Genomic DNA, 15136 nt, shown 5'->3' with positions numbered 1-15136 from the left:
GTCATCCATTCCTGCCATGTCTTTGAGTACCACAGGTCCCTGGGACTTTGTTAGGCAAAGGGCCATCAGTTCATGGCCTCTTGCCTTGGGCTTGGGCTCCTGCACCCCCAGAGCTTAAACTGCAGGTCACACTGCAGCTGCACCCCCAGCTGCCTGCACTAGATGTATTCTTCAACAGGTATGTCTCATACTAGGATATTCAGTTTATTTTCGTGTTTACCATGGAGTGGAATTTTTTCTTGTTTATATTAAAATATTCAACAAGTTTATTACTCTTTCTGTAATCCTAACTGAAATTCCAATACCTTATTACCCAAACTACATTCTAAAGTGTTGCATACCTCATTTCTATTTTCAAGTTGCCAGTTGTTTAAGGAACCCAGAGATTCTCGAAATGGGAGTGTTTTCAAATAATCTCTGTTATTACTTCTGCAGACTGTACAGAAAAGAGCTAGGACATGAGAAAGGTTAAAGGGGCCACACTTGTATAGGCAAGGGGTAGGAAAGAGATTGTAGCTTGCTGTAACAGGTGTGGATTAAAAAGCAAAATCCATTTTATCAAGTACAGCCAGTATAATTAACAAGTTTTTAAGGTGTTTTCTAGCCTTCTGTTTATCTACAAAGATCTTTCTGTGACTCAGAGAAGTTCTGGAAAAATTATTTGTTGAATGACTCTGGATTTGAGATAGTTTTAGAAAATTTAAAGAACATTTAAAGAAATGTGCTTAAAGATTCCATTTCAGATTGATCAAAACCAGGATGCAGACTGCTAAGAGTTTCCAAATCTCTCTCAAATATTTTCTTCAAGATAATGATCTCCAAACAGACAGATTTAAGTCTTACAATGTGCCAGAGGCTTTCTGTTCATCACAGGTGCAATTCTTGAGCTAATTTTTTCAGCTGTGGTTTGCTCCTTGATTTGCCATGTTTGTCAATCATTTGCTTGTTTTTTTCATGTATCTCAGTCCTTTCATTTCATGTTCAGGAACTCCTGTTCACAAGAAGATTCCTGAAACTGTTCATGACCAGAGGCAAATAGAAGCATATTTTGCTTAACACATTTTTTCTTTGCATCTGTGAGAAAAAAAAAAGGCATTGAAATGATACATCTGAGCTTTGCTTGCTGGTTCTTTTGTACAATCAAGGCATCTCCAGAGTATGATCCAGCCTAGTCAAAATCCAAAGTGGAAAAGGAGTAGCAAAACAGTGTGATTTGGCCAATTGGAGAAGAAATGTCTAATAAAGCAAATTTGTTCTAGCCAGCAAAACTACCTACTTCTTTCTACACAGAACTACCTAATGATTGGGATCAGAAGGCCAAAAGATGTACATAAGTATTTTGACTGTTTCCCACCATCCTTTTTATGCACTCAGCATCATAATATTTAATTGCTCTGTCACGTGCACAAGTTATATTTTAAGACAATTAAAAAGTATTCTGTCCTTTTCTTAATTTTATAGCTCCGTAAATCTGTTTTCAGCATCAGAGCAAGAAACCTTCTGGAAAAAGAGACAGCAATCAATAAAATTCTAAGGTAAGAGTCAGATGTGATTTGATATTGTTTTGACTGTCATCTGATTTTGCTCAACCCTGTTTATTACTAATGTTACTGCATGTATAATATTCATAATAATGTATCCCTTTATAGTACATCTGTTGCTTTCTTTAGCAAAGATAAATTGCTCTTTGGCTATTTTATATGCTTGAACAGCAAAAAGAGAGGGATTGTACTTCTTCAATATATATTTAAATTGTATCATGCAGTAAGATCATGTTTAATCTCTTTTCACTTCTTCCTTCTAAATTAACCATGTCTGTTCCTAAGAAGTGTTATTTTAGAATTCTAGTCCAGTTCTTGCAAATATCTGCACATAAATGTTTGCAGTAATTGTGCACTAAAAAACATAGACTACAGCTAGTCATATTCCAAGTACCAAATGGACGGTGAAGAAGATTTCAGAACCATGACTTCTGTAGAAAGGTTTCCTGAATGCTTTAATAATGATCACTCCTTTTGGTCTTCCATATCAAGTAACTACTCGGCACTGTAAGTGAATAATGCAAGCCTGAGTCTCCAAGACCCATTTCTGAAGTTATCATTTAGGTAACTCTGCACTGCAGTTTTTCATGCCATTGTTGGTTTTACATTAGAATGACTGTTCTCAACATAAGGTGCATTAATCATGGAAACAATTTATAGGTCACAGTTTTTATATTTACATTTACATTTTGTCAGTGAGAGGTCCCAGGTAAATACACAGTATTAAGAGGAATACTGATCTAAAAAGTACAGATTAAGTATGGCAATGTTTTATGAGGAGCAGTGAACTAGGGGCTCTGTGTGATTTCTGAATTATGAAGTTTCTTGAATACCATTTGAGAAGTTTTGCAGCTCTGGTCCTTTTTAATGCTCTGTAAGAATACAGCACAGGGAGAACTGTAGAAATTAACATTAAACTTTTTCTGTCTTTAAACCCCTGTAATGACAACATAAACAATTACTAATTCAAATGAATACTCATTGTAAAAATATTATTGATAAATGTAAATGCAATACCGTAAGTATTCAATCTTAACAAAATTTAGTGCAGTATTTGTAAGCATTTCTTTCACTTGTGTGCCTTGATTTTACAGGAATTACTGTTATAGATAGATTAAGCAAAATACTTCCAAAAACATGTTTAGATACAGGGACCCTGACAGTATTTCAGTAAAACATTTGTTATTAAATTCTGTGTTATATGATAACTGTGAAATGTTATTGACACTTCCAGGGTTCCACAAATGTCAATTTGTTTGGTGTGTTTCATAGACTATACTGCAGAAGAAAAACATAGGCAACGAAAAAAACCCTACTTTTACATATTACATTTTTTTTTCTTAATCCCTGATATCATAGAAGCTCCATTCTTTCTTAGATAGGAGAAAAAAAATTAAATTCTGGAAACTGAAATTCAGAACTTTCCCATCTGCACAAAACTTCCTCCTTTTCAGGAGTCTGAATTAGTGAGAGGAGAATCTGAGCTAACTATTTTTTGGACTTGACTAAGTTCTCAGGGATACAAGGACAGAACCAGAAAGCAGTCCTGCCAGTTTCAATTCCCCTTGGTCCTTCAGATCATGGCTTCTGCCAGTCTTGTATGTAAAAGGACTTCTTATCAATTCACCTGAATTCCTCTGAAGTTTCAGAGGCAGAAGAATAAACTTTTCATTTACTAATTCACTATTTTATTTTTAGTTCTCTGCTTACTCTGATAATTTAATCTAGCTTTACTGAGTTTTCCAGTCTGTCTCCTGGATCATCAGCAGTAAACTTTGAGGAACACTGAGAAAAGGAGAGAACTTTCAAAAACATGGATCATGTGTCCTCTAATGCTTTCTTGGGATACTTGTAAATCACTTACAAAGAGTCTTACAGAGTCTTGTCTCTACTGAGAAAAAGAAAAAATACTGTTTATTGTTCCTTGCTATTGAGTGAAAGTTGTTAAATAAGCTCTGCTCTAATGACACTTGCAATGCATCTGTTGCAGCATATGAAGATTGTGTTCATGTCATATCTGGTAGGCAAACTGACAGAGATTGCCAGTGATGGGCTGACTGGTCCTGAGCACTGCCAGTGCTTCCATGTTAATGACAGTGGCAGCGCTGTTGATGCATGGGAATTTTAGAAACAGGAAAAGAAGTGATAAGATTTACACCTGAAACTTAAGATTCAGTTTAAATAACACAGGAAAATTCAAACTCTCAACGCATGAGAGATTCTAGCTCTTATTTTGCTTTAGTTGTAAATGCTGTAAACTCCTTCATAAAATTAGATGACTCTCAGCTATTCAGAGTAGCTGACAAAAGATGAAATGGCGATTATGCCAAGAAAAGTAAGAGATAACTTAGAATGTCCCTTCTGAAAAAATTGCTTCCAGCATAATCTTCATTTTTGCCTACCTGAATTAAGAAGAATTTTTCCAAAGCAATACCTCTATATAGTAAAGCTGCCCAATGGGCAACTTCAGCTTGATAAAATTGCTGTGCTGAAAGGGAATTTTAAGCCTGTTCCAGCCCAAGTCCACCTCTGACCTTTCTGCCCCCCATACTTTTTAAACCTTGCCAAATTATTATTTAATCAAATTGTGATTATTTCAATATAACCAGCTGTATAGACGGACCGTGCATTACACATAGCTACCTTCATGTCTCTCTTGTGCATCCTTCTCTATCCAAACTTTATTCCCTTTCATATGCTGAACTGCAGCTAGACATCTTCCCCAAGATGAGGAAGGACATCAATAGCCCTTGCACACCAAGAGAGATGGTTCATGGACTCAGTCCTAGGTGTCTCACCTGCTCATCTGCTGTTATATTATGTAGCAAAACTGATGTCGTGGGTATCTTTGTTTTCCTGCAGCTTTCTTGCCACACCCCCAGGGAGGTGTCTCATTTCTGAGCTTCCTTGTTTAGAAGCACCTTCACCTTGCCTCCTTGAGGTCTTTGTGCAATTAGGCATGGGAGCCAAGTCAAGGATGTAGTAACTGCTGTCCTGGTACTGTGACTCTGATCAGTGCTTTGCATCACCATTGCCAGTGGCAGAGCACAAAGGCCTTACCTCTTCACATAAATCCGTTCTGAGGTGGAGACCTCAACCTTAAAAAATGAAATTAAGTACAAGTTCGAGACCTTTAGAACAACTTTTTTGAAACAAGATCCATTTTAATAGTGCCTATGAATTGCAAACAGCTCCATTCCTTTCTGAGAATTGCAGTGCATTTCCCTCAGCAGCAATAACCACTTCTAGCAAATTTACTTTCTCCTGCATATCTTCAGTGCTTCACACTTTTCTCTCACTCTGTGTTGCTGCAAGCACTGCTTTTTCTCTTAAAATCAAGTTTTGTGCCTGTGGTTCTCCTGACCCTCATTCCTTGCTCGATTGTTATCTAAGAATGGGGTCTAGTCCTTTATTAGTCCCACTGGCTTTCTGAAGTAGAGAGAGTAGAGCAGGTCCAGTCAAAATGTTATGTATAAATCAGTTTGTTCTCTCCAGTGCTGAGGATAAGTTGTAAACAGCACAGAATGGTGGGGAAAATGAGCATATTAAAAGTAATCTCACATAGTCTAAAACATAATCAAAGTGTCAATAGTGCAAAACCTGATTTTGGTGTGCATTAAACCATGCTTCACAGAATCAGAGAATGGTTGAGATTTGGAAGGGACCTCTGGAGGTCATCTGGTCCAACCTTCCTGCTCAAGCAGGACCACCCGGAACAAGTTGTCCAGAACCACATCCAGACACCTTTTGAATATCTCCAGGGAAGAAGACTCTACAACATATATATAAAATATATATAGTGACAGTTTGGGAAACTTTTTTTTTTCCAAATGGGCAGCTTTTTGTTTGCTTTTCATTACAGCTGATGCTATTGTCAAACCGTAAACTGATGCTAGGGCTGTGCCATAGGATTTTCACTGCTCTAGACAAGATTTGTCTGATGTGTTTTCTGGTCCTGAGGGAGTAACATAATTCATGCTTAAGTGGAACATTCCATTTCATAAACAACTAACTGAAAGAAGTGCATTTATCTTTATTTTAACTGAGAATGCCGGGAGGGGCGGGGGTGCACGTGGGGAAGGAAGAAAGGGAAGAAAGAATTGCTTGAATTAAGGATCCTATTCTACTTTGGAGATAATTCAGACTTTGTTCATACAAGTATTTCTGCAAAACAGATGATTTCTAGGAAAGCTATAAATTTTATCTCTAAATAAAATCTCCATGAACAGTAATGCAGATAATGAGCAAAGATATTTTCCAACCTAAATGTTTCTATGATTCTATAATCCTAGAAGATATACTTTTGGTGTCCTTTATTAGAAATTTGCCTTTGTTAAATAACTGACTTGTATTAGTTGGTTCTGACTCACAACAAATTTCTTGGCATATATTTTATGTTTTCTCTCCTAAGAGAATGATTTCTTTCTTCATAACTTTGAGGGTTTAACCCCATGCATTTCTCAGAACAAATGTTCCAGGTAAGTTCCGTTGATGATTTTTGTCATCCTGTGCAACATCCAGACTTAGTCACCACCTTCCTAAATCTATATGAGTGTACAACATCACTGGATTTCACCTGCCTGATGCAAAGACAAACAAAAAGAAATACTGGAATGCACATATCCATTGGAAAGAAGTTATTCTGTTTCAGGGGGTTTGTGCCAAATGAGCACCATATAATGGATTACTGCAAAGCACAGTCGTGAAGCTGAGTTTTTGGGCTGTGGAGTCTCCAACACTGCAGGTATGGAATTGATCCCATTTTGAGAGAAGTGGGAGACAGGGTAGCCACTTGAGGTTTTTTTCTTCTGCATTGCTTTTATTGATTCTTCTACAATCCAATAAAAGTTGTTATTATATAACCATCGGTGAGAAGAGAAGCCGTAACAGCAAGGCAAGAATGATAATCACAATAAAAAATTGCTAAAGGAAAGCAAGTCTCTTACTATAGCTCAACTGCCTGAGCGGTCACTAAAGAAAATAACTGACTATTTGATTTTTTGCTTTAGAGACATAAGGAAAGAAACAAGAAAAAATGTGGAAAAGAAAAAAAAATTTGACTTACCCAAGTTGCATTAATAATAAATTTTATTTCACCAGGCAGATTCAGATTTCTTTAAAAAATGGTATATTTTTCCCACCAAGAATAGTAGAGTAGATGTAGTAAAAATGTGCATTGTGCTTGCTATTCAAAAAGTGCCTTAATAAATTAAATTTTTAAGTGAAAGGAAGGAACACTACCACACCTCTCAGGTGGATTCTGCATAAATTTTAGGTTGCATATTTAACCATATATTCCAAGTTCTATGGAATTATAATGAGAGCATAGAAAGATTTAGTAAGGATAGAGAGTCCTAGAGAGTGAAAACAATGCTGAATGATGCTGAAAACTGAACTGATGTGCCCCACCTTACTAAGGCTTCAGTGTGAGCATGTTGCAGGGAGAACAACAAAAGTACACAGTAATATATGCAGTTGCTACAATTACTACATAAATACTCACACATTAAAATACAGAAAAAAACCCAAAGCAGTGTTATACTGGAATGCAAGATGAGTGAACACTTGTTACAGAACAGATGCCTAACTGAAAAATCCAAGCGTGAGCCACAGGCTTACCCTCTTCGAGAGACCTCAGAATATTCATGAAAGGTATAGTATTTTGAATTCTTGATCAAAACCTCTCACATTTTACATTTGGTCAAAGAATGTTACTTGAACACTCAATTCACAACTTATTTTTCAGGAATTCCAAAGCATGAAATAGTTTGAAGGACTTCAAAGACGTGGACCTTCTAATTGGTTGCAGGTAATACAAACTAGGTGGTACAAATACATGGCATCCCAGTATTGTCTTGTTCTGTGTGATCTTCACCTGGCTTTCTGGTTACCTAAGAAATTGCATTTTCTCTTCAGGATACTTTATTACAGTTGCACTTTTCAAGGTAAATTTGGAGCATGTGGTTTGCAGCTGCTGAACTGTGTTCAGAGTTCTGAAAGGTGAGTACAAAGTCCAGAAGCTTGAGATAATTCTTGTCTCCTCTGCTTTGTTTCATATCTTCCTTATTCCTCCACAAATGAAAACAAACCTATCTAATATTCCAGAGAGGTGGTATAAGAAGATGAAAAGGGCAATTTTGGCTGAAAAGGGTAATTTTCCCTCTGTTGTTTGAAGGTCAGAAGATTCTGACCAGCTACAGTTACATAAAGACGTATCAAGGCAAGAAAAGTGTTTTTTTCAAAATCCAATTTTCAAACCATGTAGGACTGAATTTTTAACACTGTGGCATGCTGATTGTGCCTGGTGTGGGATTCAACTCCACAGGTAGCCAAGTCTGCCTGTGAGCTAAGGGATGAACTCAACTATCAAGTTGACAGAGGTCTAATTAATAAAGGTAATGGAGCCCAGTGAGATCTTCAGCTGGCTGCTTTGTCTTTAGATGCCCACCTTCTGGTTACTTTAACACCTTCCAAACATCATTAATTAAATTAATTCACCAAGCATTCAATGAAGTTGTTCACATGTGGACATACAGTAATGTGTGAGATGCCAGAGGATGTCCAAAACATCCTCTGGAAGATGGCAGGTAATACACCAATTTTTAGGGGTATTGTACCCTGCTGTAGCAGCAGCTGGAAGTAAAACAAAATACTCCAAGGCATGGCAGGTGATTCTGGCCACCTCTGTGCAGCCAGTTTGTTTGGGCCCTGCACCTCCATTGGCTATGAGTTGGCTAAAAGCCTGGACATGTGGCTCACAGGCAGGCGCTGAGAGGAAGCACATACATGTACCTGTCTACAGTGAGAACACAAACCCTATTGCAGACTTTAAAGCTAGCAGCTCTGCAATTCTGAAAAATTCATGGCACCTGCCATATTTTTCAAAAGTCCCCAAAGATCTGCAACTCTCAGTGTCTAAGCAGCTGCAAAATATCCAGATTCTGGTCGAAAGGATAACTAAGCATGGCTCTTGCTAAGAGTTCATACAAGGAAGATTAATTCCCAAGGCATTAATTCCTATAAAGTGGAGCATGTCAGGAGAGAGGCTGTCAAAAGTAGACAAGGACTTTTCAGCAGATCTTCTTCTCTGGAAATGCATAAATGTTTCTTTGCAATTACTTGATAAAAATTTCTGATCTCTGTACTAAACAACTGGTATTTCATTATTACTCTGTTGACTTCACAAGAGCTGCAGGCTTCCAGAAGTATTGAAAATGAGGCAATGAATGTAAAGGCTAAATACAGATTTAAGAATCTTAACTTAGAGATCATAAACAATACTAAGTCTTTCTGCAGGTGTTTGTTTTTATGCATGCCCATTCTGCCATAGAGTGCCCATAGTATATGGCTATGTCTATTTCACAGTATTATTAACAATCAAATAAGCCATCTTGTTCATTATTCAGATATAGAATTTATTGCTTAGGAATTTAAAGCTGTCTTTCATTATGAATATTAAGTGTTTATGGAACTTGGAATTCAATTTGCTATGTACAAGAGCATGAAAAGTTGATATACAAGTTACGTTTTGATGTCAAAAAATAATTTTAGCTATTAGAAGCAGAGCATAATAATTTATATCTACAGGGGAAAAAAGAGATAAGTTAGCCTCTTAGTCACACCAAGAAGCCTCTATACAGAACTCAGACCCCAGAATTTTCATTGTCTCTGCTGGGAAAAACTGGATTTTCATTTTAATGGAGTGAGATAAGATGTATTTTTAGGAAATAATTTTTTTTCCTTTTATTCAATCAAAATTTGCAAAGGTATTTAAGTATCTCAGTTGTTTTCTGACAGTGTTATGTGTTATCATCCTCCACAATATAGTGCTTTAAATCCTTTGGTATTAAAATGTTCATGATTTGTCTAAGATGAGCTATGTTTTATAAGACATGCAGTAATTTTCTTATATGTCATGATGCTTTAGTTCAGTGTAGTGTAACTTGATGCTTTCTATAACAAGTGTAGAACAATGTATTTTTCTAGCTTGCTAATCTGACTGGCAGTGGTGACACTGACAAGCATCCTAAGCTTCTCTTTTTTTTTTTTTCAGATATCCCTTGGGATTCCTACTTGTATCATTTATGTATTTTAATCCAAAAGAAACAGAAAAAGTGAAGAGCGAAAAACAAAGCCACGGTGGGGAAAGAACATGCCATGGACACCTTTTGCTATCAAGCATGATCATCCCATGCTGTCAAGGCATTCATCTAAGCTTTACAGCCTGGCAGATAGAGTGGTTACAAAATGGTTGTATTGTTTTTTCATCTTTTCAGAAAAAAAATGAGGATTCAGTTCAATAAAAAGTATGAACTATTACCAGCTGGGTCTTGTGTTTCTCTAAATGATCTCATAACACAAAATGAGCAATAAGGAGTACATACTGTAAACTTTAAATTGAACCATTCTGGAAAGTTAAAACATGTTTCCAATGTTGAAATTCCATTTCTCAGCCATCAGAGGGATCTGTCTGAGCTCTTTCAGTGGAAACCTCTCTTTTTCAAAAGAAAATCAATTTCACTGTAGGATCAAGATAAAGATACGCATGATCTGTTTAGCTGTGGCACGCTTTCTAGTCAACAAATACTAATTTCTGCCAAAATGTGTAAAATGTGTTTGCCATAATTAACCATGAGCAAACAAGTGAGAAAACCCACACAACAAAATTCTGCAAGTTGACTGCATTCCCAGAGAGCAGACATTTCATTTTACAGAATGTCAGCAATGTGCAGCTTTTCATTTCATACTGGATATGGTTCCAGTTATTTTGAACACTCCAAGTTATGTTCTAGATCCTAAATGTATATGTATAGCCTTGAAAGGCAGTAAAATTTCACTTGTACTTTTCAATTCCCTTCTTCATTGCTGAGAAACTGGTTTTGCTGATGGTTAATGCATTGCTTGATGTCTTTCACTCTTAGTGAAGTCTTGAGGAACCAAAAATTTTGCAGCAAACTGAAAAAAATTCATAGATGGTCCTTGCTAAGGCGTGGAGAAGGTTCATCCGATGACCGGTTGTGTTGCAGAGTGGGAGTCCATTGCTTGGGAAATATTTTCATGAAAAGTCCATTGCTCTTGTATTGTTATTCTCTATTGTTCTTCAAGTATTTGCTCCTCACAAAGCCAAGCTGATGTCTCTGAATGTGCTATCCCTGAAAGCATAATTTATACTGAAAAGTCTGTGTCATCATCTTTACATTTCTTCGTAGGGCCTGCACTAGACAACGCATGCTGAGCGGATCATTTGAGGGGCAGCCAGCAAAGGAGAGGTCAATACTTAGTGTCCAGCATCATATACGACAAGAACGCAGGTAAAAATGGACAAAAAGGATGGTTTTAAAATATTCTTAAAATAAAAGTGGCAAAGGGAATTAAATTTGAGCAATCCCTAACATGTGAAAAGCCAAAACTACTTACTTGTACAAAGAACCGGATTCTACATTCTTCATTGTAACCATAATGAAATTCATTGTACTCTATAAATGGAAAAAATGCCTTTTTATTTCAAATGTCATTTCCTTTGCCAACTACAAAGCTATCAATTTAAAGATCAGAAGGACAGAAATTGGCTTATGTTAGACCAGATTGAAAACAATTGAAGAGCATATAGGCTTCTGATGTTAGCAAGAGAAAAATGATAAGAATTCAAGATATTGGGTGGCTGGAGAGAAGTGCTTTATAATGGTCATCTTATAAAGGTCAAAATTTCATCTTGAGATGTATTGTTAAATTGATTATGATTGTTTCAGGTCACTGAGACATGGTTCGAACAGCCAACGGATCAGCAGAGGAAAATCTCTTGAAACATTGACTCAAGATGTAAGTTCTCATAGAAATGCTGGTTTCAGTTTGAGAACATAAGAAATTAGAATATATGCTATCAAATAAATGCTTGTGTAAAACTAATTCTATTTATGAACTTGCTTGCCATTTGTCTTTTCAAATCTTGAAAGGAAATCATAAGACAAATGCTGTAACTGCATTAGAATTATCCTCAAAATAATTGACATGGTTATTTCACTGATAGGCTGATGGTTTTGGAATACTTGCTGAGACAGATTCGTTGAATCTGTAGACACTGCATTAGGAACACAACAATTGCTACCCAGGACACCTTAAAAAGCGTTACTCTGGAATTTTTCAAATAATTCAGGCTGGAAAAACAGCACTTCAAAATTTTTGATGGAAGTTTAGCAATGTTTTCCAAGCAGCAGAACTGTCAGACAAAGGGACAAAGACTGAAAGGGAGAATAGTAATAATGGATTTCACTGTGGTGTAATTTTATGCAGTTAAGTGTGTTTTCATTTCTGCAACTTCATATGATATTTTGTGGATCTCTGTGGCAATGAAATTTCAAGATACTCTATTAGTCACTCCATTTCCAAATTATCTCAGTCTTAAAAGGTAACTAAAGCAGATGTGGCTTTGCTTGTAGCTAGCGGTAAGGATAACCCCCAGCATTACCCCACCAGGAGTGCTTCAAAGCCTCACATAACTCAGAATAGTAATGCTGGTTGTTCCCTCCATTGCATGAGCTCAGACAGATCCTGCATCCCTCCCTCCCTCTCCCTCATCCCTGCACTCAGCAGTCACTACCTGTATGATCTGCATGCCTCACAGCCATGCAGCAGGCTTGAGAAGCTGAAAGGGTGTCTAAAGTCTTTTCTTTGCCCTTAGTAACTTTGATTGTATTCATTCCAGTTCAGAGAGGTTGGCTGGTCTTACAGGACCTCTGGTTTTAAAGTTAAAAGTTAGATTGGATGGAGCCTCAAGCATGAAATTAGAACTGAAATTAACCTTGATGAAAATAAGGAGCCTTATGCTGTAGATAGAAAATACTGTGCAATATGCTTGACTGAATTGATGTGCAGTACATTTGGAAATAAAGATCTTTCATTTGAATATTTCTATTTAAAATACCGTATCTTGCTTTCATCTGAAACATTAAAAAATAACAACCCTTAGACCTCAATTAAAAGGAATCATTTTGCTTCTAGCACTCCAACACAGTGAGATACAGAAATGCACAGAGAGAAGACAGTGAGATAAAGATGATCCAAGAAAAAAAGGAACAAGCTGAAATGAAAAGGTATTTAAAAATCAAAAGTCTGAGTGCACATTTTCTGTATTAACTATTCTCTGTATGAAGTGAAAAGTGTTAAGAGTCAACATGAAAGAAAGAACAAAGTGTAAGGGATTTTTTGCCAGGGATAATATGTAACACTTAATAATTTACGTTTTTTTCAAAAGGAAAGTCCAGGAGGAGGAGCTGAGAGAGAATCACCCCTATTTCGATAAACCCCTGTTCATAGTTGGCCGTGAGCACAGATTCAGGAACTTCTGCCGAGTGGTGGTACGGGCTCGCTTTAATGCGTAAGTTCATTTCATAGCAACCTTGCTTCCACAGGTGCCTTCCTCCATGTCCTCAGGCAAGCACTAACTTTCCTTTTCCAAGGAAAACTGCATATAGTGCAGTCACCACACAAGCTGGCAGCCAGTGTCTGTAGTGTAGTCGTGCTGCTGGAGGAAAGGAAGCAATAAAATGCTGTGTTAGGGCAGACGTGTTTGAGCGGTCCGTGATGCTGAGATAGACAAAACTGTGGGGAAACTGCAGGCATAAGCTGGAAGGAAAGGCTAATGTTTCCCACTTGTAGATGTCTGGGAATCAGCTTGCTATTCCCTTCTTGTTCCTCATCATAAGGCAAGAAATTTTTATACACCAGCAGTTACTCATAGAACAGAAAAAGGTGAAGAGAAATGAATTGCACCTTTGCTCACCCAAATACTCTGTAGCCCATAAAAAGGAACTCAGAATTGGCTGGAGGTGTGTTCAACTGTGGGAGATAAAAGGAGAAAAGCTAAAACCGAATGAAAACCAGGAAGACTCAGCAACTAAGCTGTAGGTATATGTGAGTGTGGCAGATAGAAATCCATGTACAAGCAGCTTTCTATAAAAACTCTCTTTTTAAACCTCTGTCTTTTGCTGGCACCAGGATTTTAAAGGGTTAATGCATGTCACCTTGCACAGAGCAGTGTAAGACAGAAGATAGCTCAAGGCCGTGAGCTAGAAGGACTGGTTCCAGCAGCTGCTTTACCATTGATTTTCTCTGTGCCCTTCAGCAAATTACTTCTAGTTAGCATGACAGGATGGTTAGATACTCAGTTTTAACCGTAACTATATTTAAGTTTCTGCCACCTTTGTAGAGACATGTCCTTGAGCTACATCCCCGGTTTTCTATGCAACTGCTAACTTGATTGGGGTGCACTGGTCCATGAAGCAGTTGCAAATTAAAACAGAAAAACAAAATACACAAACAGTCAATCAAATCCACTTAGCAAGTACTTTTCAGTGCCTCTTAGCATTGCTAAATGACCAGTGGTAATAGGATATTTATATTAAAACTGTTTAAATAAAATGTTAGCGATTATAAGAATAAACTTGTTTTCTTAAACAGTCTTTTTTATTTCATTTACTTAAATCCTCCCTGCTTTTCTTGTTGTCCTATCTAGCTTATCAAGTAAGTTATTCTAGATATCTTTTTCAAACTGATAGAATGCATATTTTCTTCTAATAAAAAAAGGCTGAGGAATGCTGCTATGTACAATGTAGGGAGAGGAAAGAGTTTAAGAAGCAAAAGTCAGTGGCTTCAGTGGGAAGGCACCTAACCCAGTATGTTCTGTGTGGTTACTGGTGTAAGTGGATGAATCTGGTCTGAGGAAGATGTTTCTCGTTCTCCTTAGATGCCTTGAGCATTCCTGTAATTCATAACCATGCAATCTCTCTGGTGGTAATTCCTCAAGTCTGTTCAGTCCATTTTTCACTTTAAACTCAGAAAGGAAGCAATGGTAATTTCACATCCCAATGGCTAGAGCCCTCCAATGAAATACAGGATTTGTCAGTGCAGATGCTGTCTTGGCATGATTTCCTAAGGGAGTTGAAAGATAAGTAAAAGTGCCTATAACCAGTGGGTCACGGGAGGCTTCTTGGAAAGTATTCTTGTAGCTTCTCCCACAGCAATCATTCTGCTTTGTATGAAATTGATAAATAATTGTTGCAGCAGGAACTTAACTCATGTCATCTAGATATGTGCATATTACTTATAGAGTGGTTCTCACTCTTTGACTGCCTAATGGCTGTTTGGATATGGCAGGTGGAGCACAGCAATTACATGGAAAATTTCAGATACAGAGAATCTAAAAATATTAATCAGAAAAAGATTAAAGTAATAAAAGACATAGAGCTTGTGGAAGGGTGTGTGTGTATGTGGGTATGTGGGGGTGTGTGTGTGTGTGTGTTAACTGAGGGTATCGTATGATCACAGAATCATAGAGTGGTTTGAGTTTCAATGGGCCTTAAGGATCATCTACTTCCAGCCCCTCTGCCTTGGACAGGGACATCTCTCACTAAGCCAGGTTGCTCAGAGCCTCATCCAGCCATGGTCCAGGAAGTTTTGAAGTAATTGTAAAGACCATTTTGGTACCTAAAATTCAGTAGCAGTTTATCCCCCTTATTCCCAAGAAAATTAGAATATTAAGTCCTTGCTTACAAAATCAAGACCCAAAAGAACCTTTCAGTTCAAAGAATCTTAGAGGA

The 15136-nt window shown here is 37.3% G+C and overlaps 1 protein-coding gene and 1 long non-coding RNA gene across 3 annotated transcripts in view; both read left to right on the top strand.

The window, feature by feature from the left end:
- Positions 1-15136, top strand: part of NALCN (sodium leak channel, non-selective) — a 225785-nt gene that overhangs the window by 180315 nt on the left and 30334 nt on the right. The window contains exons 18-22 of the mRNA XM_059839301.1: positions 1462-1535; positions 10751-10852; positions 11291-11360; positions 12540-12631; positions 12793-12915. Coding sequence (XP_059695284.1) covers positions 1462-1535; positions 10751-10852; positions 11291-11360; positions 12540-12631; positions 12793-12915 — 461 coding nt within the window. The remainder of the gene's footprint in view (positions 1-1461; positions 1536-10750; positions 10853-11290; positions 11361-12539; positions 12632-12792; positions 12916-15136) is intronic.
- On the top strand, positions 5383-9944 carry LOC132323736 (uncharacterized). 2 transcript variants are annotated; one of them, XR_009485426.1, is made up of 4 exons: positions 5383-7193; positions 7288-7350; positions 7458-7541; positions 9595-9944. It is a non-coding gene; the product is annotated as an uncharacterized LOC132323736 (long non-coding RNA). The 2 variants fall into 2 exon arrangements; XR_009485425.1 differs by having other exon boundaries at positions 5383-7350.

The sequence above is a fragment of the Haemorhous mexicanus genome, chromosome 2 (assembly GCF_027477595.1).
Source record: "Haemorhous mexicanus isolate bHaeMex1 chromosome 2, bHaeMex1.pri, whole genome shotgun sequence".
NCBI lineage: Eukaryota > Metazoa > Chordata > Aves > Passeriformes > Fringillidae > Haemorhous > Haemorhous mexicanus.
The sequence above is the reverse complement of the archived record's forward strand: the minus strand, read 5'-3'. Positions and strand labels throughout refer to the sequence as shown.